The 23,596-nt window shown below is 35.8% G+C and overlaps 3 protein-coding genes across 5 annotated transcripts in view; 1 reads left to right on the top strand and 2 right to left on the bottom strand.

Moving 5' to 3' along the window:
- The window catches only part of LOC116288074 (dynein axonemal heavy chain 7), a 54,286-nt gene extending 51,264 nt beyond the window's left edge, over positions 1 to 3,022 (bottom strand). The window contains exons 1-4 of the mRNA XM_031694792.2: positions 2,802 to 3,022; positions 1,276 to 1,441; positions 599 to 767; positions 138 to 240 (exon numbers count right to left, since the gene is read on the bottom strand). Of these exons, the coding sequence (XP_031550652.2) occupies positions 138 to 240; positions 599 to 767; positions 1,276 to 1,441; positions 2,802 to 2,816 (453 nt within the window). The 5' untranslated portion in view covers positions 2,817 to 3,022. The remainder of the gene's footprint in view (positions 1 to 137; positions 241 to 598; positions 768 to 1,275; positions 1,442 to 2,801) is intronic.
- A 2,011-nt stretch (positions 3,023 to 5,033) lies between these two features.
- LOC116288096 (RAS guanyl-releasing protein 2-A) lies at positions 5,034 to 16,246 on the bottom strand. 2 transcript variants are annotated; one of them, XM_031694832.2, is made up of 18 exons: positions 16,097 to 16,246; positions 15,519 to 15,674; positions 15,003 to 15,108; positions 13,837 to 13,926; positions 13,418 to 13,549; positions 12,740 to 12,896; positions 11,778 to 11,951; positions 11,278 to 11,394; positions 10,423 to 10,520; positions 9,725 to 9,902; positions 9,135 to 9,230; positions 8,548 to 8,667; positions 8,043 to 8,158; positions 7,254 to 7,392; positions 6,906 to 6,942; positions 6,674 to 6,751; positions 6,069 to 6,214; positions 5,034 to 5,413 (listed from the first exon to the last, which is right to left on the bottom strand). In XM_031694832.2, the coding sequence occupies exons 1-18, from the start codon at positions 16,110 to 16,112 to the stop codon at positions 5,243 to 5,245; spliced, it is 2,127 nt and encodes a 708-aa protein (XP_031550692.1). In that variant the 5' UTR covers positions 16,113 to 16,246; the 3' UTR covers positions 5,034 to 5,242. The 2 variants fall into 2 exon arrangements, with proteins under 2 accessions (XP_031550692.1, XP_031550693.1); XM_031694833.2 differs by lacking the exon at positions 16,097 to 16,246 and adding an exon at positions 15,752 to 15,863.
- A 334-nt stretch (positions 16,247 to 16,580) lies between these two features.
- Positions 16,581 to 23,575, top strand: LOC116288070 (uncharacterized). Of its 2 annotated transcripts, none has more exons than XM_031694788.2 (10): positions 16,581 to 16,763; positions 17,049 to 17,143; positions 17,220 to 17,316; positions 17,421 to 17,991; positions 18,252 to 18,407; positions 19,062 to 19,179; positions 19,661 to 19,788; positions 20,369 to 20,639; positions 21,244 to 21,316; positions 21,978 to 23,575. In XM_031694788.2, the coding sequence occupies exons 1-10, from the start codon at positions 16,653 to 16,655 to the stop codon at positions 22,200 to 22,202; spliced, it is 1,845 nt and encodes a 614-aa protein (XP_031550648.2). In that variant the 5' UTR covers positions 16,581 to 16,652; the 3' UTR covers positions 22,203 to 23,575. The 2 variants fall into 2 exon arrangements, with proteins under 2 accessions (XP_031550648.2, XP_031550647.2); XM_031694787.2 differs by having other exon boundaries at positions 19,658 to 19,788.
- The last annotated feature ends 21 nt before the right edge of the window (positions 23,576 to 23,596 follow it).

Below are 23,596 nucleotides of genomic sequence, written 5' to 3'. Positions count from 1 at the left end.
AAGTAGTATTTTTTAAAGTGCTGACAAACAACAGCTGTAGCAATTTCTTTTTACAGCTGGTTATCTCAAGTCAACTATCACTTGAATTTGAAATGAATAGAAAATCTGAAAGCCCTGGTTTATAATATCTCCCTTACCAGGATATCTTTTTCTGCAGCAGTGGGAGAACCTGTCCTCTCCAATGGAGGTAGTTCTGCTCCAGCTGAAGATGGTCTTGGAAGGGGAGCACTTTCATCTTGCCTGTCAATTAATTACAATCCATTTTAACATCAGTATTATTCAACAACAAAATATGACTTGTCAGCATGTATGTCATTAGGGACCTCAAGAAGCAACAAGAATTGAGAATGGGGGAGCTCACGTGACAACGTGATGACATTTTTAAAGCAGCTTTTTATGGACATGCCATTTTTCTAGGCATTACCATTCTCATTGGATTGTCAGTTGGTGTTATTTTCACATCCTAGAGAGAACAAGCTAAGGATAAAAGCAAGCACATGAAAAGCCACTTTAAAAACAGAGTCACACTATCGACCTTGGAACACTCAATTCTTAAGGTCCCTAGTATCTTAAACAAGATATCACTTGTGCTACATACATGATAATGTTTACAAGAGCATTACGGAATGCTTCCCTATCCTTTTTTGGTGCATAACTTGTTTGTTTCTTAATATTACTACCAGCTGGTGCTGCACTAGAGGAAGGTGACGTCCTTCCATTACTAGCCTCCCAGGTTTTGCTGCGTAGGTGCTGCTTTGGTTTCTTTCCTGGAAAATTGAATACAATTTTTTTTTTTTTTTTTTTTTTTTGCATTTTAAAGTAGATAGAAGAAATGTAATTCTCAGTAAGACACAATCTTTCAACTAAAATTTCATATCTGTAAAAGACTATCAAGTACATATCTGTGCAGGCCAAGCGTGTCAGAGGCAAAAAATGGGGGGAGGGAGAGGTTCCCTGCTAGCAGAAGTCTTTTTCTGCCCTCCTTTTTGGTTGTATGTCAAGAGAGCAAATTATATTAGATGAATTAACATATTTTTCCTCCACGACCAGCCTGCCGTTTAGCCCTACGAAGGGAAAAAAAACCTCTGCTCACAAGATAAGGGGGAGGATGCTGTTAAATATTAATAAAAGTCATTATATAGGTGCATCATCTATTCATTTAATACACTTTTAAAAAAGAAACCGTTTAAATGTCCCTTTTATCTTCCAAAGTCACAAAGATGAAAATCATATACTACTAACTACAATATTAATTACAGAAAATATTGATCATACCAGGGATGACACCAATGCCATCTTCACCATCGAAACCTGGCCTCTTGCTACTCAGTTGGAATGAAGGAGGAGCCTGTTGCCATGCCGGCTTGGCACGAGTCTCAGGCAACTGTGGCAAGAACCTCACAGGTGTATGTGGATCTCTGCCTTTGAGTTTTTGCCCATTCTAAAATTTTATAATATAATAATAGAGTTATGTACTACTGGTCAATAAATCAGCAATTTGCATTTCTTGAGCATATTTTTAGGACTGCAAAGAGTACATTCAGACAAGCCATGCCATAACTGTGATCATGATTCTAATCAGTGATCTTACATGCTGGAATTCATTCAAAGGATGTTGTTATTTCAGTTACTGTGGTGTGTTTTAGCCAAACCTGCTTTAAGGTGGCTCTATATAGTTTTTATACGCACAGGCGCCAGGTTGTGCATGAGCATGCACAGTACCAGAACTTGAAGATTTTTTATTTTGATCACGTCAAGAAAAGTTGGTGGCATGCGTTATCAAAAAAAATAAAAACTTGAAAACTATGTGGTCAAAGGTCAAGGCAACTGACGCAATATAAAAAATATTTGGACAATTTCCTCCGGTTTTCCATGGTATGTCCTCTTATTTAAAATAATTTTTGTCATCATTGTGGACTCACAAGGCATTGCCGAGGGTAAAACAAGGGTAAAATTTGAAAGAAAAACAGGGTTTTAAGCGTGCACATTGATTTGCTGACATAATTTATTGATATGTCCTTCTATTTCCCCTGGCTCTGGACCAATCAGAAAGGGAGAAAATTTACAGTAGTGGTAAAATGTGTGCTAATTGCTCTGTTTCTGCTACAGTAGTTCTTCCTTCCAAAATTAAAGGAAAAGAGCTATTGCATCTAAGACTCAAAATACACTTATAAGATGTCCATATATAATATTTTTCGGCCTTTTGTGAAAGCCGCGATTATAGCGATTATGCGCATCATCACACGCAATATAAAAGCAGGGTCAAAACAATCTTTACATGTAAATACAGTTAATGTTTTTTGTACAGATTGATGGACCCTCTTCTTCATCATTTGAGATTATGCCTCACCGATGAATAAAAGTAAACTACAAATTGAAGTACTTAGCTGAGTTCCTGGCCTTACGCTAATGACACTTGGGTGACTCTTGTGCATGGGATAGTGTATAAAATTTTGACAAACTTAGACATCTTTTGGTTAATAAGTAACTATCAAAATTGGTTTGAAAAGTTTTACATTTGGTATTTGGTATAAGAAATGCCTAGTAAAGTTTCTCGATAAAATGATGTACTAAAAATAATTAAAGATAGCTTGCTGCATACTTTGTGCCCAAAGTTTCCAGATCGGACAGACTAACTTTAGTAAGTGTGAACTTGAGCGCCAAAATATTTGAAATGCGAGATGTCAACCTAAAAGAAGCCTTTCAGATACAAGAATTATTTATCAACGTAACCCTTCGTTAGATAATCTTTTCAAATCCTTTTCTCAGGTGCAAAAGAACAAGCAACACAGAAACCTTACCGCTTGAATCTCCATGACTTTATCGTCTTGTTCAATGATTTTCCCTCAAAAATCTCTGAATAATTCAAGCGATCCAACTACATATTGAAGCACAACGGAGATATACGTGTTTTACTTGAAGTATTGGGTAATATAACGATAGCGAATTTTCCACGGATGGCAAACAACGAGCTCAACTAAATCCTTTCTTGTAGTTATGATTTTGTATTCGCCATCTTTGTCTCTTGTGGGTTTCCATAATCCTTGTTCCCATGGCAACTACAAAGTAAACTGGCGCTAGAATGCACATGCGCAGTAAAGGTCTTTATTTATTTTTTATTTTTTGCTACAGGAGCCCCATGCTTAGCCTTATCAGATTTCTGTGAGACTTTCAGAAGGGGACTGTTCAAACACTCTTGGGAAAAGAAATACAGAATTATCATAAATACGAAATATTGAGAGTGGCTAGTATGTAAATCATAATCTAGGAGGAGTTTTCTAGAGTTCGAGCCAAGTCCCTCTATTTCCCTTGGCCGCTGTCCGTCTGTCTGTCCAAGTTGATTGGTCGAGGTAGATAGTTACGAGTCAAAAGTTCCTGGGGGAGGGAACTGGGGAGTTGAATCGTAACCAATCTACCTCGACCAATCAACTTGGACAATCTTCCTCGACTAATCGACGCGGACAGACAGACGGACAGTGACCTAGGAGTTACCAATAATTGACTTTTCTTGTGTTAGCATATACCCAAGCTTACGATATGCGCCCGTCTTATTTAGCTCGATGAACACCATATTTGCCGCTCAGCGTTTACCCACCACAAAATTTTTGGTGACCGCCCCCATTTTCAAATCGTTTGAAGAAGAATATGTAATGGAGTGATTTTATGCCAAGTTATAAAAGAATTCTGATTGCAACTTCTTTACAACAGCAGCGCTAGCAACAACTGCTGAGTGACGACAACATTGACAAACCTTCACGGAACGACAAGGAGGTCCTGATACCCTGTACCCACTCTAACGTTGTTTAAGCCCGAAAAATAAGCATTATTCTAGTTATGATTTGTTTTTCGTCCTTTTATTAAATCGAACTGTTTGACAGTTTACATTTCACTAAATAAACATCAATATATATTATATTGACATCGATAATTACATAATACATTAAACAAACTGTACACTTTTAAGCAAAAATAATTCTGTATTTAGTAAAAAAAATTAAAATAAGTCGCGCATTCCTTCCCAAGCTAAAAGATATGAAATGTAAAATTTCTGCAATCCCTGCAATGTGCGATATATACAAACTAAGCTATTATTTTGGGGATAAACACGTATCCGTCAAATTCATTTCGGCGACAAATAAACAATGGTTCCAAGCTTCTGTGCAACGGCGTTGAAAATTTGGTGCTTTTAACAGAAAATGTACAATACAAGCACATATCTGCTCTACTACTATATTATAATTATCATATTATGGCTAGCTTTTAGGTTGTTGTTTTGTTGTTGTTTTTGTTTTTGTTTTTGGAGGTCGTTTTGACATGGAACCCGTGTTTTATAGCTGTCGAAGCGAAATTAGAATTTAAACGAACATGAAAAAAATTATTCTATTATCTTTAAATACATTTGCATGCGAATGTAGAATTTACACTAAGATAGATACATAAACGTAGGAAAAACGTTTTCATCCAATGTAAGAAAAATTATAGATATTTATAGTGCGATTTTACTGGCGAGCATGATTATTATAATGATTGATTGATGATAATCATATAACTAACAATTAACTGAGCAAAAAATGTTGTTTTTTTTTGGTGTTGCAGGATCTATTGCATTCGCATTCTGCTTTAATTGATGTTGTCGAACCGATTGCTTAACTTTGTAGCGATTCTATTTTCAGTTATCGGTCTTGACTGTACTCATACAGATATAAGACTAGGAGCAAACCTGATTAAAACCACATCAGCACTGTATACCTTAAGTACCTTGGCTTTCGTTCATGCAGTTGCTGCTGCCTTTCAAAACCAAAAAAGAGCCATTTTAATCATGATTATGAATGAACAATTGTGACCAGCACTAATAACTTGTACTACTGCTCAATAACGACGTATTTGCTTCTTTTTGCGATGGGGTTTCAGAAGAAAGTACGAAGACGTTATGTAACTACTAAAAGAAGTTTTGAAAAATATATGGATAAAAAATGACACTTTACCAATGCCAAAACCAGTTTGACATAGATAAAAATGAATAAATCGGGGGGGGGGGGGGGGGGGGGTGATTTCTTAGGTGTCTTTTGTATGCCCAATTTATTCTTCTTGAGTTTTACTAGGGGTGGGGGCATGACTTAGGGTAACCAATTTCTCCACATTACCAAAGTTCTCCCAAGCATTTGTGAGTACGACTGCATGTTATGGGCCTTGTCTTTCTTAGCATCCCACAGACACGAGGCCTCAAATCAGTCAGGTACCATTAAACAGCCGTGACCTTCTGCATCTGTAAGGCATCCATTTGTTCCAGTATAAAAGTAACAGTTTGTTGGCGTAATACGTCCAAGTGCTCTTGCAGGATACTGATTTTCTTGTCAGCTTCGTCCAGCTGGTTCGACAGGTTCGCGTTCTCTACGAGCAGGGAGTCTCGGGACTATTGGTGTAAAAAAAGAAACAAAAATAAAGATTCGACTTCACTAAAGGCACTATTATGCGGAGCAATCGTCTCTGCAACTTGTCTCGCTACAGCTTTGCGACAAAAGGGTTTAAACGGTGCAACGGAGACGCAATCGTAGATAAGAATCATTCTACTTTTCGCAACGATTGCTGCAACTTTTCTCGCAATATTTTCTCAGGCTGCGCCGTAGGTTACACGCAGCAATGTTCCATGCAACTTGTGTCGCAACGCCTTTGCGAGACAAGTTGCAGTGAGAGAAAACTGTTCTTTAATCGCGCACTAATAGTCAAAATTATATTGGGTATTTAAAATGCACTTAATCAAACAAAAAAATTTTTTTGTTGCTCAAAAGAGAATAAAAGCGATGCGCAACTTGATCCGAGCAGACGTGAGTTCTGACGATAACGCGCACGAACATTGCCCATCACACGAATCGCACAAGATAAAATAGTTCATTTTAGTTCATTTTCACTAGAGTTGCATGATTGAATCACCTCAAATTATTTACTGTATGCCATTAACATCTTGAGTCGATGGCGATTAAAAAAAAGTAGGAAACGTTGAATTTACAACCAAATATTACATGAAATGCCGGATACGACACCCATTTTTGACTGCCTCGTTGCCTTACCTCCTCCGCCTTTAGCAGCCTTTCATAAAAGTCTGCCGGTACGCTGACACTCTCTCCGTTCTGCAACTTAAGGCTCTCCACTGAAGGCTGCTTGATAAACTTCATTCTGTTTTTTATCCTTCGAAGTGTGTCACCTTTGCTAGCCACTGCGGAACGAGAAAGAAGATTTCGCATAAATGGGGAGCTTTAGGTTTTCAATCATTCCCAAGAGAATGAAATAACAAAACACGTGGTGATCATGTTGGTTCATACTTCATCCGAAGAACATCTTTCGTTAAATTCAACCAACATGGCCACAAGCATTTCAATCACAGTGATTGGACAGTTGCTTGTATATTTAGTCTTGATTTTGATTGGCTGAGGAAAAAATCCCTTTGATTGACGTCCACGAAAATCCCATTTTGTCACGATGGCAAATCGTATGATTTCGCGCAGCAAAAGGTGGGAATTATTGTTTTAAATGTCAGCAAGTGTAAATATAGACTTCTACACAGCTGCTACAAGTGTCGTCAAGTCACGCAACGATCTTTCCTCAATGGGAGTGAGCGTTGCGTTACGACACTAATAACAGCAGCATATAAGACTAGTGTCAATAAAGGCCTTACTATGTAACATTGGAGACTTGGTTCGGCATTCGATCACTATTTGTTTCTTGCAGCTTTTATGACAATTGACGTTGCAGCCTAAAACGATAGAAAAAAAATATAGACCCTTGCGTATGACGTAAATTCCATAAACGTGGTACTGTTTGAAATTCCAAACACACTGTTCAGACGTTGCGGACAGCGTTGCTGACAACACAAGTCAGTTAATATAAGATATCAATGATAATAATACCTTTGCACTTGTATCCTTGTTTAATAATTCCTCGTAACTGAAAATGAAAAAGTAACTGATAAATGAGAAGGGCCTTGGCAAAGACATTCCTATTGATATAATGACGCACTAAAGTACAATAACAATTTTCCATATTTTTATACAAATTACAGTTCGTTTACATACTATACATATTTCAATAGAGTTATCATAATTGTAAATATCTATTTTTCACTTTTTATTAACACTTACGATTATAAGGCGCATTTGATCATTTGCCATGGAAAATCGCGCTATAGAAATTATTAAATTATTATAACAAGCATGAAAGTGGATGTATTATCAAGAAGGACTGTTTTGAATACTAACCAAGCCGCCACAATGATAGCAGAAGGTGGGAGTAAAATAAGTAGTTTCTTGGAAAGTGTGCGAAAACTCTTTGGTTAAATTCTGACAATTGACCTTCAGAAAGTAATTTTTCATTTCCTCTTTAGAAATTACACCATCACTGAAAGAAAGGGAAAAAGAAAATCTGAGTGAGTGTATTAATGAATTTTAAAATGATTGACTCACTGACAAAGTGACGGACGGACGGAAAGAATATGTATTTACAACCACCACTCCCCATGCGGGGCTCTTCCGTGAGGTTCCCTCCACACGCACTACCACTACATTCTATATCTGCAACATACAACACTCAACTCACATGTTGCTTTTTACGGAGGGAGGAAACCGGAGATCCCGGAGAAAACCCTCGTGGCAAGGGAGAGAACAACACAACAAACAAACTCAACTCACATATGATCCAGTCTGAGCCAGGGCACGAACCCGGACCACAGTGGTGAGAGTCGAGCGGTAGGACTAAACCACTACGCCACCCAATGAAATGAAAGGATGGACGAATGGACGAACGGACAAGTGGACGAATTAACGAATTGACGAATGAAAGAATGAACGAATGAACGAATGAACGAATGAAAGAACGAATGACGAATGAATCGTTGAATCGATAAATCAATGAATCAATAAATGAATGAATAAAGGACTGACTGACTGCCTCTTTGGCTGAATAAAATTATAAATACGAATGACAGATAGTCTGCACATACAGTTAGCAAAGACAGATGAAAATCATATACCACAGTTGACTTAGCTTACCTATTGACATCGATCACCCCAAACGTATCAATGAAGGGGAAATTAGTGGCGATTGCATCGAACTCTTTGCCGCTTATCGTTCCATCTTTGTCTATGTCGTACACTCCAAAGACCGCCTACAAAACAAAAACGAACAAACAATTTTGCTTACTTTTGGGACACACCACGTCCGTTATACGATATCCTCTTGATATCTTCATACCCACCAAATGTGCGCAAATGGAAGGTCCAGTACGCACATCGTCGGTACTATATGTATCCCTATACACATGTTGTTGACATGTTGTCGTGATATGTTTTTTAGTGCCGCGAACCACAACAAAGTACTTTCTTACATCCATTTTTATAATTAAGCGACCCACACAACCAGCCACAATAGCCTTCCGTCAATCAAATTTCCAACGGTCTGAGTAAGCATTTTTTTTATTGACGGTAGTCGAAAAACAAGGGCTGTGCCAGTCGCATAGTCATAAAGATGGGTGTAATTCAATGCGTTACGACAGACCTCGACCATGGCAGCCACGTGTCTTTCTAGTACTTTAAAATCCGGTGCTCCATGAGAACTCGACGCCCAGTCACCAAACTCTATAATGCTGTCTGGGTCCTTTAACGATTCGTTTGGACACTGGAAATAAATAGAGTAATGCTTACTGATAGATGCGCGTCACAAACAAATGCGATGTAATATTTTTTTATTACATGAATGCTGCAGTAAAGGCGCACAATTATCTCTTAAGAGGTTCAAAATATTTTCACTGTGTGAACAAATAGGAGAATAACCGATATCATCTTAGATAAATCTTTGGTTCCTACAAGACATTAAAGATGCGACACCGCTGAGAGCAGCGCTCTTCTCTCTCCCTCTTCTCTCGCCCATGCAGAAATGCGCTTGATTCATCCAAGAAACCCAAATCGAAGCAGCCCACTTTTTTCTGGTAAGAAAATCCCTCTGAGAGGAGTGCACCTCTCCGCTTTCTTGCTCCGACCCGAAAAGCGTTTGCATTCTTTGATTCATCCAAGATAATGCAAATCTCAAAGACAAAAGTAAAATCTTGAATACTAATAGTACCAATAGTTATATATCTAACTTACTAATGAACTTGTGGACGTGTTGTTTGCGTTCCGAGGTTCTCTTGCTAACGATAATTCGTACAACTCGTCATCTGATAATCGCGGCTGTAATGACACCTGTTCAAAAGCACAATACAAATCCATTCAATTAGTAATGGATAATTAATTGTCATATATTTTACATCGATCGTGCAGTAATTGGTTGATCACTCTCGATCTCTTGAGTCAAAGGCTCATAACTACAGCACACATCACTGGACGCCAGGTGAAATTGGAATTTAGGAGTTAAGCGGAGGGAGGAAAGCAGGAAACGGAGAAATCATGCCGAAGAAAGCCTTTGAAGGTCAGGAGCGCACCATCAAACAACTCTATAAATTTGATGGTTCCCGGAATCTAAATCACATAAGCAGTTCACACCAGCTGTGCTTTTCAAGAGAGATATATGCAGTCGATAATCCAGCAAAGAGGAGTATGGTAATCCATAATCATACATTAGGATGGTGGTTGCAACAGAGAAGAAGGTAGAAATATTGTAGAAACAAATTATGAATTCATTTCACTATCTTTAGGAGGAGATAAGTAGTACTACTCACTTAGAAACCTCAACTCACCCGAAGCATATTCAGCAGTTCCATGTTCGGTGTAACAGGAGGTGATATCTTTTGTACAACCAGAAACTTGGACATAATCCCAGCAAGAGTGATAAGCTTGTGTACATTGATGAGATTGCCATTTACCATGTCTGGGAGAGCTGTGTTAGTGGCAATAAGGTCCTTGAGCTGAATGCCTGGTAGAACACACAACAAGAGTTCTTTATTATTGAAAACATTGGAAATTTAATCCAGGAAAAATGTTTTGCTCAGGCAGAAAATTATCACAACACTTACCTCTGTTAGTGGAGTAGAAAGAATTCATGAAATAGAAAAAATAGAAATTAATAAAAATATAAGTTGATGAAAGTAAATATGGTCTATGTGCATTTTTGTAGATTCCTTTTTTGACAGAGAGATGTGCATAGGTGGCAAAGCGAGGTGTGCCCTAGCACCCTACTTTACAAAATTACTTTACAAAATTGGTGGTGCTTATCACCATCACTTATTGGTTATTCATCTTCATTATACTGCCTCCTCTGTGGTGGAATCTTTTTCTAGCACAAAAGGTCTCTTGTGTATTTGTCTTTGTGTAATGAATGGTCTGGTTGAGTGATAACAACTATTAGTCACTAAATAGTACTATTTGTCAGTATTGCAACTTTGTTTTTTTAACTCATGGTTTTACTGCATGCGCTCTATTGTTTTGCAGTACTTACAGTACTGGAATATAAAATCCATTGCAACAGGAAACTCTTTTCCTGTAGGTGGAGTAGTTGTTCTCAGATGACATAAACTCTACAAGAAGGGTCATGTACTGCAATTACAAGAATGAAAATATTCATTTTTTAATATGAGGAAATCAAGCAAACTAATTTATGTGAATGATGCATGCAATTGGAGAATATTGGATTTTTGTGGTATAAAACTGCCTACCACTACTAATAAGGGTTTAAAAAGATTCTAATACTTTATTCTGCCATCTCTAAGGATTGACAAATAGACCAGTTTCGAGTTCCAAATTACCGCTGTGTTCCTTGATTACAGACTCATTTGCACAGGGTTAGCCTCGTATCAGTGTTTAAATATTCACAAATACCAACAGAAAAGAAAAGAATGCACAACTTCAACAATACGAACATTTTGAAACTCGACGGACCTTGACTGGAACACGTGAATATTCTGCACAAACTCGAGGCTAACCCTGTGCAAATGAGTCTGTAATCAAGAAACGCAGTGGTAATTTGGAACTCGAAAAGGGTCTATTAAAAACTAGTCAGCTAATCCAGCCCTGCTCTAATTAAACAAGCCTTTGAAAGTGGAAGAGATTTTCAGGTTATTGCAGAGCTTCAGTAAGATAAGCTGTCCTCTGGTCAAGATCACTGACTGGCCAATTTAGATTTAGCTCAGTCACATCTGTTTTCTTGCTCAACTTTACTGCAAGAATAACTGGCAAGTCAAATGTGACCAGACAAGTTCCAATTCTGGCTGGACATTGTCCATTTTTTAAAGCCCTGTTATTGTAACACAATTTTTTCTAACTCCTAAAGAAAAAGAACGAACAACATGGATACCTCTCTGCAATCCTGGGAAATACAAGCTTTTGTTTGCTGTAGTCTTGATAGGACAGAATTGGTTAGTCCCCCAGAAACAGCTAGCAAGCCATTGAAATTTTGAAGTTCTTTGAGATGCTGTAATAATAGGACAAAAATAAGCAAAAAACCTTGGGAAATAAACTTATCAGAAATTAGTATTAGAGTGCAAACAATTAATCCGTGAAACACTAATTACTAAATAGTACAAAATAGTGCTAATCAAACAATAGAAAACAATAGAATTAGCATGAAATTGTACTATTTAGTATTACTAAAGTTTCATGGTTATATTGTTTGCACTCTATTTCACTGCTATAGCAAATTTAAGTATTACGCAAAAAGGGTAGCTGCATCTAAGCGCCACAGTATTTCTTTTTTTATATTCTCTTTTTATATTTTAAACTGGTGGCAGTGAAAAACAAATGGACAACCTGCAGCTACCAAAAATAGCTGCAATACTATATTTGAGAATTGCATACCTTAGCAACTTTTTGAAATTTTTCTATGCAATGTGCTCTTTCCTCTGGAGTCCTGTGATTGAGCACCATCGCCTGAATCCACTTGGACAAACCATTAAGCATTGACACATACCTCTCAAGTAAAGGACACTCATTCATTTTTGACTTTTGAGCATACCCCTTCCATTCTGAAAACTGAAACAAGATCCATATTTGAAATGAATACAAAATGGAAGAGAACACTTGTGTTGATCACTGGCAAAAAGCATTTTAGGCTTATTTCATTCCTAATGCTTTTAGACAAGATTAACATGAAAACTAAATGAAGCTTACTGTTAGTAGTGGCAAGAGCATTTAGATTAAGATTTTTCTTATTTGCTCTGCATCATTGCATAAGTATAATCCTTAATGTTTATAAATGGGGTTACATCACTTGGAAAAGCTGGCATATTTTCTATGGGAGGAGGTGTTTCTTTGGTTGGTTAGTACTCTGATGTTACACACTAGTTTTGGCTTCACTAGGTGTGTACAAGGACTCTAGTGCTAGAGTTTGATTGGGCGTGCAGGGTGACAGGGCTAAAAATAACAGGTGCTCAATGGCTGGACATGGTGACCAGCTACATTAGACTGATCAACATGTGACCAGTCATGTTACTGGTCAAGAGGACATGCCCAAAACTCATTTGGCCAGACAGTTCAATGTTTATTTACTGCCTGTTATTTTTGATTGGGATTCACTGCTTAGGCCATGTTGTTTTGGTTGTGGTTATATATTCCCATTGTCCACGCTTTCTAAATTACCTTCTTTATCACTTCAATAAGAAAGAATACAAGGCCTAGGGAGGATAAAGAATATGTAGCTCTGCTTGAAGACCCTTTTTGCAAAAACAAATTCAAAATAGCTGTGTTCTTTACCACAGTTGACCATTTACCCCGCTCTTTTCATCACTAATTCAAAATATGTACTACTAAGTTATACTTACAGGTATTCTCCTCAGCATTTTAAAGTCCAGATAAGTGAGCTGTTCAGCAATTTCTTCTGGGGATTGATCAGGGAATGCAAGAGACACTTTACGACCACTTGATGATCTGTGGTTGGTGCTGACACTTAATGCACGTTGATTGACTTCAATGAGCTCCCTACAAAAGAAATCTCTTCTAAGTCATTGACATTAGACTAGCATTACCCAACATGACTTGATGTCTTGATGCCCTTGCATATTTGTTGGTATTACACTTTTTCTTTTCATTGTGTGCTGAAATTTTCTATCATGTTGGATGGTTGTTAGCAAGGGGGGTGCATCCGGATACACCCCCTCCCCCTCCCCCCTCCTCTCCAGAAATGCTAAAGCTCTGCTGACCTATTTATAATTTCTACTTCATATTACTCCATCTGAAAATGTTCTTTTTTTGATTCTGCAAATCCTTGGATTAATACCACTCCACAAGATGACCGTTAGTTTAGACATAGTTCCATTTCCATACCATGTGCACCTATAGTACCCTGCAAGACCCCTGGTTACACCCATGTGTTGTATAAAATTAAGTTACAAAATGGTTTCTAATAACTCACCATGGAACACCCTTGGACTGCCTTTTGTGACATAAACATGAAATGTCACTTAATTAAATCATTGTATAACAATAGTACTAATACTTACATATTTGAAAAATCAATAATGTCTCTCAATGAGCTATCTCCTTCTGCATAAACCAGTTCTTCCATCTCTTTGTGAACAAAAGCAAGCTTTTCATTTTTTCTAAAATCATTTTCATGATTTGACATCCAGTAACTGTAAAGATCAAAACAGCCCATGACTTAATTTCTTTTTCCTTTCCATTCTTAAAAAAAATGCAGGAAAATCAAAGGATGAAGCAATTCTTAACTTATGTGAATGAAACAGGATTAATACAAGTCCAAGAGAATTCCAGACAACTGGGTTTTGAAAAAAGTACTGAAGTCCTCAAACTATCAAAAGCATCAATAACAAATGGAAAGCTGAGTCCAGATGTCTGGAAGTTTCTATATCTGAATTAAATCTGCTATATATATGTATATAGTAATAAATATAGATCTTACTTGATGGCTTGGCATATGGCAAATCTCCTAGACTGCTGTAGTCGTTCTTTACTTGGATCTGAGCATTCATTTGTTTTGCTCTGAACATATCTAGTTGTCAGGTTAAGGATAAAATGATAAATATCTAGACATACAGTACTTTCAATTTTGAAACTAAAATATATCTGGATTTCAAAGAGATGGGTTGACTATACAACTTGGTTCTGAAAGGTAGAGGATCTACCAGGAGTCTGCTCAGCATGGAAAGTATATATTTATTTTATAGTATGAACATTTCCAAATCCTTCCTGCTATTTCTATTTTTATTGATTCTGTATTTTTTATTGGATTCTGTTTTCAATTCATCTTCTTAGATGCAGCTTTTTAGAATTAAAGACTGCCATCCATGGGGAAAATGTTTCATGAGAGAAATCCTGAATTGTTTTTTTTAAACAAAATATATGCAAATATAAACTCAGAAAGAAGGAGAAATTTGACAGTACTGTAAAACACTTTTTAAATGTCACTTCCATCAAACAAAATGATGCAAAAAGTAATGTGTAGTTATGAGATTTTGAGTGTCTGATGTCTGTTGTACAGGAAATTTATTGCGTTTGCCAAATGGAAGTTTCCCAAGCTTTAGAACACACTGGAAAAAGTAGGATGAAAACTGAAATAATTATTTTCACAACTGACAATAAAAAAATTAAAGTGGGATAAAATGAGAGTTCAGTTCAAAATATGTTTTTCTAAATTGATTCCAAAGTTAGGAACAGAAAAAATATAGGAGAAATTTTAGTCTTTTATCTACCTGGAAATCAATCAAAAAAAATGATTTAACTAATTATATAAAAAGAATTATCGTATTTATATGTACCACTTCATTTTTGCGTCTTTTAAAAAAATTTAAGCTTGACTTAAAAGCATGACTTAATTACGAAATTTACTCTCGAGTGGAAAAGAAAAACGCTGTACAAGAAAGAAAGCTTCCAAACCAAACATCACGTACATGTTAGTGTGGATGTTCTTTTGTCTAGTAACTAGATAATCCGACGCGATAGAAGACTTTTATAAAAGAAGATTAAAATCTCTTTCACGGCGAGATGTGACGACTGAAAGGATTTACGATTTTCGGTCATCAAGCCAAAAAATTAAGATGAACTTGAAAATTTGTACAATAAGGATACGCGTCCATAAACGCCTCCAACAATTTATCCGATTCTAAGAACCATTGGTGTGCAGTAAACAAGGCAGTCGATAAAACAGGTTCCTTATTAATGGGTCCATTTTCATCTGGTAATAAAAATAAAGAGAGAGACAATCAAATCACTGACATGCAAAGAGATAATAATATCAACCAGATATCGCTCAGCAAATGTAAACAACAGACAAAAGTCAACTCGACGTGACAAAAAGTTTTTTTCTTTATAGAAAATTACATTAGACGTGTTTTAAGAAATAGTAGTATTCTGTAGATATTAAAGCCATAGTGCTGATAGAAAGTGCTTGGGTTCTTTTTTAAACCACAAATTAGCACGATAGATTTTGAGAGGTGAGTTTGTTTCTGAGGGGATGGTATTAAATGACAATCATAAACGTGTACTTTACAAATGTCTTTACCCTTCCAAATCAAATTCCAATGATTACAAAGATCACTGTCACAGTAACGATCAATAAGATAGTTATTTTGTTAAAAAACATACCGAATTCATCTATACAAAACTGGACCAGTTTATCAAGGGTCGCAGCGCGTAAAGAAGCGCGTCGTCCGTTTGACTCGTCGTCTTCGCTCTCGATGTAATCCACAGTACTGGACATGCTAACTCTGTCGTTCACAGATTCACTTTCATTGACCTCTCCTGCCGTAGAAGAAGAGGTTTTATATTAGAAAATATGAATGCTGCAGTGATATATAAAGAAGAAAAAAATAAGATACCTCTTAAAAATGATTCTAAAGATAAGCTTTACAGTAATACTTGATCGGGATCACTGTCGGTGTCAAACAACTATGACGAGGTGACAGCTTCAAAATAAGATTCGATTCCGCGAATAGTAAGCGAAAAAAATATTCGAAATCACGGTTTGATATAAAACTGCTCTAAATAAGAAAAAAATAATAGCAATCATTAAGAGAAAAAGAGCCCCTTCTGGTTTCACAAATTAAAGTCAATTTGTCAATTTGTTCTCAAAACTACATTACTGTGAGTATAAAGTATTGACCTTAATGACTAGCAAATCACAGCAGTTTATGTTAATATTTTTAAAATTTACTGCAACCAACCTGAGGTGATTTTCATTAGTTACCTTGCTAACCTAAGGTTATGTTTTTTTAAGGAACATTTATATAGTATTCAGAAAGTAGAACATCGTCATCTACACAGCAGGAAATGCCAAAGCCGCACCGCGAGTGTAAGGGCATCATTCACTTACATCCGGTCGTGGGCTCGCTCCAATGATCGCGAAATCGTCGGATTTAGCTTCGGATTAAACTCGACGTCATTCGGGAAATCTCCGTTTAACGTCCAAAACCAGCAGGCGCCGGGGGGAAAAAAAAATCAACAAAAAAAAAATCCAATTAAACAATGTAAGTATTATTTTAAAAGATATTCGATCTACTAAATTATTAAAGTAAAGGAATTTAATGTAAGAATATAGTGGAAATGTGTATCAAGGGCGTAGTCAAAACATCATCGGCACGATCGATATCCTGTCGTGTACTGGACGAAATGAACCAATCAGTATGTTTACCAACGGTCGAGCGGTAACATTCGAATCAAAAAGATCGAACATCAAACGCTTTTATTATCTTCTTGATTTTGTTCTTATGATCTTACAAGATGAGAGATTTATCCTCTATAGATTTTAAGGACAATGTCAGGTTTGTTGTTCGTCGAGAGCTCAAAAGTATGGGACTAAAAGTTCCCAAGAATAAGTCGAACTCTAAGCTGGTAAGAACAAGCCTGGAAAAATATAACTCAATGACCTTGTTTAATTTGAAATCAATATCTTTGTTAGATTATTATTTTTACGATTCATAAGGATTCTGTTCTTTACTTTTATGTTGCAAAAAGTAAAACCATCAAAACATTTCATGAATCAGAAAAGACCAAGAGATGTTGAACACGTTTTGTTTCTTTGTCTCGTGTCCAGTTGATCATTTGGTGGGCACGTTTATGGTTTTTGTCAAATATTCAAACACTAATTTTTTTATATTTATATTATTTTTCTTACAGGCGATTGAATGCAACGGAGAAGGAGTCTTTGGTATTCTTCTGGACCAAGTTCCAACAAGAAACGTCGGAGAAGATTTTTATTGTGGTGTTCCTAAGTGAGTGAAAAAATTCAAAACTAAAAATAAGCTTATATGGACAATTATTATAACATATCAATGTCTTCTTTTTTAGATTTTTGGTTGATTCCTGTAGTTTTCTTCGCAAATATCTTGGTACAGAAGGATTATTTAGAAAATCTGGCTCTGTTCAAAGACAGAAAATTCTCAAAGTAAATTATTGTTCCTTTGGTGTGATCTTGAATGTGTTTGAATTCGGTATGTCTTTTCAATAAATAAAATCAATATGCATTACTAATTTTTTCTTTATTCACAGCAACAAATTGAAGAAGGAGAAGATATCTCTGCAGCACATCCCCACGATGTGGCAAGTTTGATAAAACAATTCTTTCGACATCTCCAAGAGCCATTACTCACCAATCTTTACCATGACAGCTTCATTAAATCCTTGAGGCAGGAAAATGAAGGAGAACGCAGCAGAATGATTTTGTATATCTGCTTAATGCTGCCCTTAACTCATCTGCAAACCCTGCAGTACATCATGAAATTTGCTGCAGAGGTTGCGACTCACTCAGAAAGGAGTAAAATGGGTTTGTCTAACCTTGCAATTGTCCTGACTCCCAATCTCATGCATAATAATTCTAAAAAGGATAACAGCAGTTCTTCAGAGAAACTTAAAGATCAGACTGAGATTATTGAGACTTTATTAAAAAATGCTGATCAGATTGGCAAGGTTCCAAATGATGTTTATGAGAAAGCAAAAATGATTGGAGAGGATGGAGACTATGCTATGACATCTTCTGGTGATGAACTGGAGGGAGAAAATCTTCAGAGAACAAAGAGCAAGAGAGCTCCAAGGGCTAGAACGAGAACTGGATCAATCACTGGTAAATTATTAATTAGCATATACCCACAATGTTGCATGCTCACAGGGCTCTGCTCAAAGCTGCAAATACAAATTGAATTGAATTGTTTACGTCCTTGCCACACAAAGCTAAGTAGTTAACAGCATGTGGAAGATTTTAAGCTCTGTGCATGCATGCCATAGATTGAAGCTCTGTAGACCTACATTAGTATGTTTGATTGAAAAATGATAAACAACTTGTCATATGCATTTAACCTTCATTTAATCTTTATTTCTTCAAAGGGTTTATTGGACATAGTCTAAATAAACTCAAGACCAACTCAAGTTCATCCAAGCACACCCCAGTGAACCGTCACAGAAGAACCAAGAGTGTTAAGGCTGACTTAATGAGGAACAAATGCAAATATGCTGAAGCTAATGATATTGTCATCAGCAAAGGTTTGTGGCTACTATCTCTAGACTGAAAATATTTAAGAGTTTAATTAATAGCTGTTATAACAGTAGCATGCAGATGAGATGCAAATGAATCATTATGCATTGTATCCACTTGTGATAGCCTAGCTATCCTTTAAACAAAAGGTTTTCTCATTGTGGGGTCAACTGTAATAACAGAATCTATCTGATATTATTATACATTGTACTCACTATTTTTATGACGGCTTCGGCCAATAATTAACACTTGCCTTGACATTGATAATTTCCGATAATTAAAACCCCATCCGATGATTGTTTATTGTCAATATCTTGAAAACAGAATATCACGAAAATTAATTTTCACTTAATCATATTTTTGGTTAGCAAATTCGATAGACAATCAGAAAAGACATTTACACACCAAATTTGACGAGAATCGCACAAATATCAGCTGAGATATGACCATTTGAATATATAATTACTCCATACAAATCACTGTATTTTCGGCTAAGTTCCAAACGTTTGGAACAAAGTCAAATTTGGTGTATAAACATCTTTTTTGATTGTCTATAGAAATTAGAGATCGAAAATAATTAAAGTCAAAATTTATTTTTTCATGACGTCACACTTGAGTACTCTATTATGAAATGATTAAAATATTTTGTTTCTAATTCTCAGATGATACAGCTTTAGATACTTTTGCTTGTCAAGCAACTGAAAGAATGAGTATGAGAATAAGTTCTAACAAGCGCAGGGTGGAGTATAACAATTCAGTTTTGTCACCTGCAATTAAAAGGTATGTTTCCCCTTTTAGTTTTTAAACTAATAATTATCAATAATATTTTAGCACCATTCAATATAATAAATCTGGCACTCTCATTGGTCTCTTGTTCTCTGTATGTGCACAAGCACTCTCAATTTTGTCAATGTGTGTTGCTTGGAGAGATAAACAAAATTTGAAAACAAAAATAAACTCTCTCTCAGTTATTTATTAATTTCACTTGCAAGTGCTAAAGATACTAAAACAATTATTGGCCTCAGGCTCAGTGAATATCGGGGAATATTTAGCTCACTTCTCAAAGGCTCGCATCTTGGTAAATATTCTCTGGATATTCACTTGGCCTTCGGTGAATAATTGTTAATTTATATTAATGTACAGTGATTCATTGATGAAAAATTATGTATGGTGCCAAACCTTATTTGGGCTGCTGCTGAAACAACAAAAGAATCCCAAATCTTTTTATGTATGTTACTTGCTTTGTATTTTGTTCCAGAAGACAAAGAATAGCACAACAGCATGAAGGTGATGCTGGGATTGGACATCCAAGGATTATCTCAAGATCCACACAAATGTTCACTACCACAATCAAACCCTTGACTCCTGTGAGACCTCTATCTGACATGGGTAGGTTTACAAAGAATTGTTTTTCTCTATTGTAGTTTGAATTAAAAATTCAGTACCCCCTTTAGCATAACTCTATTGGCATGATGGCAGGATTAGGATCTTTTTCAATCTGCAACCCATTTGGCTTGTCAAAATGGGTTCCTGCTGACACTTATAGACCCCTTGCAGCACATCAGAATGCAGCTCAATTTGGAGGACCTAACAATAGGTTTCCATTTCTCATGAGATTGAAATTCTTTTGTTTTGTCCTCCAAATTGAAGTGCTTTGACGTCACTTTGTCATCACATGCAAGTTCTATTCTATGGGTCCTAATGATCAAAAGCCATTGTCAATCCACCCCTTGTGGTTAAGTCCCGAGTCTTAGATGATACGAGTCATTAGAAAATTTTCAGAAGTAAAGTCAGATAAGAGTAGAAAGATTGCACAGCTTTCACAACAGATGATGCATCCTGACATGCAATATTCCTTACCAAAGAAGCATGGCACTTAATAATACTATGTAATAACTGGTAATAATTTTTACTTGCATGTGTATCTATCAAGAACTTGAGTAACATACTATGTAATTTAATATTTCAGTTAAGAGTGAGCATGCTAAGGTATTACTGTCTGAGGAAACAGAACATGTTAAAGTCATAGATGCCATGACATACGTTCCATCACCTGATAAAAATGCACATGAATACACAAGGCATGCACGCGTACGTATACGATCACCTCGCTCTGGTTCAACCACCCAATTATTAGGAGATGAAGGTTTAGAGTCACCAGTCTCAGGCAGACAAGATGCTGTGTACAGCAGGCATGGGGGGAAAGGAGGTGAAATGCAGAGAAGAAAAGTCACAAGAAGGTACAGTGGATACGTGTTGCACACAAAATAGACTACAAAATGTCATGGCAGGCAGCATCATCACAGCATGGAATATACCTTTTTAGCTTGGTTGTAATGTTTCCACATTTCCAACCATGTTATTCCTTGTAGATTCAAACCTAGCTAAATCCTTATGTTATTCCTTTGTCTTCTATTGGGCAAGCATTGAAAAAAGAATTGATCCTCTTTGGAACATCACATGGGGTGCATTAAAACAAATTTATTCGCTAATGGTAAGAAAAGAGCGAGAAACTTTGACATCTACCAAAAGAACCAAAATGAGCAGGAAAAGTAGACTACCTCAATCACAAGATTGAGTTTTCCAGGACTTTCCAATTGAAGCAATTGATGCATACCATTTGTTTTCCAACCGGAATTTCCAGTTTTTGTGGGTAAATGGTAGCACCCATGGTCTGAAATGGGAAACTTTTTACCCAAGCTAAAAGGGTCTATTGATGACACTTGTTGAACAAGATACAGCATAGGAGGGCCACCCAATTAGCTTTGATATGGTGCCATTATGTCAATGGCATGGCCATGACTGCTCTACCCATTACTGATGTGGGTTCTTATTTTAATGTAGGCATTCATCTGGTGCAACATCCTGCTTCAACTCTTCACCAAGACAGCGCAAGGGAAATAATGTGTACAAACAGGTAGATATTCCTGCTACATTATTGGAAGCAACTCTAATTGACTCCACATTTGAACCCAAAATTTTGTAGATGAACAAGTTTTTACACATTTAAACTTATAACTTAAAGTGCATATGACACGAAAAAAATTTAATGTTAAAAATGTGTATTTTATTGTCATTAATAAGAATAACACAGTTAAATTTGTTTCAAAAACGTATTTCTCTAGAAATTCAAGAAAATTTAGCACAAGTTGTGACGTCATTTTGTTTACAAGTCTCCAGATGTAGTTGCAAATACACGAAATATGTTTGAATATGGAATCTTAATTTCAGGTAGTGCACTTTTCAGTTTCCCAACATTGGAAGAGTACTACGTAAGCTATCAAATGAAATTGAATAAAATATGCCTTTTGTTGTTATTTTATACGAATTACAATTTATATTTTGTGCATTACTACTGAATCTAGAGTACGTGTCAACAAAATGACATCACAAATTGATATTAATTTTCTCACATATCTCAAGAAATAAGCTTTTGAAACAAATTTCATTACGATATATTTATTACTACTAACAAACTATACATTTTAAACGATGAAATGTTTTCGTGTCATATACACTTTAATCGAGTTGAAGATTATTTCGCTTCATATTCACTTTAAGATATGTTCATGTTGCAGGAATCTAGTTCCTGTGCAGCCAACAAAACCCCAGATCGAGAAAACATGAATCCAGATTTAGTATCTGTTGCAGTAAAGAACAGTATTTCTAGCACCAACAAGTATCAAAATCCAAAGTATTCTAGTACAGGAGATAAAATGACACCATGTAAACTCCATATTGCCACTCCACCACCAATGACAGGCCACAGAGAAATGAAAACACTGTTATCACAAAAAATCTAGATGCCTCTACCATCAGAATACATTGTATATAATTAACAAAGAGGTAAAATTTGAGATATATTTCAATTTATATAGGTCATACCTATTTTCAGAATAACACAGCTAGATGACTAGAAGAAACACAGATGTTTGATTTCTTTTTTTTTTTCCTTTTCTTTTTTTTCGTTTACTGTCATAAAATTTTCACAAACCTGAATTTTTTATTTTGACTTAATTGGCCAGATGCCTGGAGCTATTGAAGTTGTGTAATTATGAACATAGAACATAGATGTAGTCATTTTATAAACTAAGGATGTTTTTTAAAATAGTATTATTTTTGAATTTAGATATGTGCAGAATCTTTTAATAGTGTTTTTCCAGGAATACTCTTTTTCAATAACATACATGTATGCCTGGTAATTATAGTGACAAAGTAGCTTTTGCTGGGAGCAAATCAAGTCAATTCCAAGAATTTGTCAGGAAATGCAATCTTTTTAAGGGCACATGCCTATGGAATATCATAAAAATGCCTTGACTGACAACCATTAAAACTTGTTGCCATAGCAAGCCTATGATTCTATGCTTACTATTGAACATTAGACACTGTAAAAAAAACGTGAACCAGACTTTTCTAAATGACATGTGTCTTCTTTTGCAAAAAGAGCAGTGTAGTAAGAATATCTAATATAAGTTTTCAAGTTCCAGAAAAAAGAAATCTTGAGCTTTGTTCATGAACAAAAATTACTCTTATTGAAAAAAACTACAGTATAGCCTCAATAATGATGGAATACATTATGTACAGTGTATACTTAAAGTTATTAGATGATATTAGATTGTAACTGTATCACCATGACAGTGAAGATGATTTAGTGTTATTACAAGGAATAAATTAGAGTGATTTTAAAATAGGGGTGTCCAGATAACCTGGAAAAAAATGAAAATTTTGAGAATGTTTGACCACAGATTTTGAATAGGTTTTTAATTTTTTTTAATATGTGAAAGCCAATACAAATAAATTGTTTGAAAACAGTGGCTAAAAGATAAAGATCAACGTTGTTCCTTCATTAGTTACTAAATAGCAGCCTATCAAAAAGTCTGATCAGCAAAGATAACTTAATGGAACAATCTTGATTTTATCTTCTTTAAAGGAACGACTTTAACTTTAAGCACTTAGTTTTGTGCCATCAAAGAAACCCAAACCATTAAAAAACAAATGAAAATTCCTTAAACCCTCTCTTTCAAATAAAATTCCCTTAGGGAGTTTTAGTGTGCTTTGTATACATTAATGGAAAACAGACAGATTCACTAGCGTATGATAAATTTATAATTTTGTATTAGCTTTTTATGAATTATTTTAAATAAAAAATAAAGGGGAGAGTGATTGAACCTTGGACTTTTGTTAGTTTAAATAAATA

Source organism: Actinia tenebrosa, unplaced genomic scaffold (assembly GCF_029948245.1).
Source record: "Actinia tenebrosa isolate PJP-AT-01 unplaced genomic scaffold, QUT_ActTen_1.0 PGA_scaffold4__44_contigs__length_22323623, whole genome shotgun sequence".
NCBI lineage: Eukaryota > Metazoa > Cnidaria > Anthozoa > Actiniaria > Actiniidae > Actinia > Actinia tenebrosa.
This window is presented reverse-complemented; position numbering and strand designations above follow the sequence as displayed.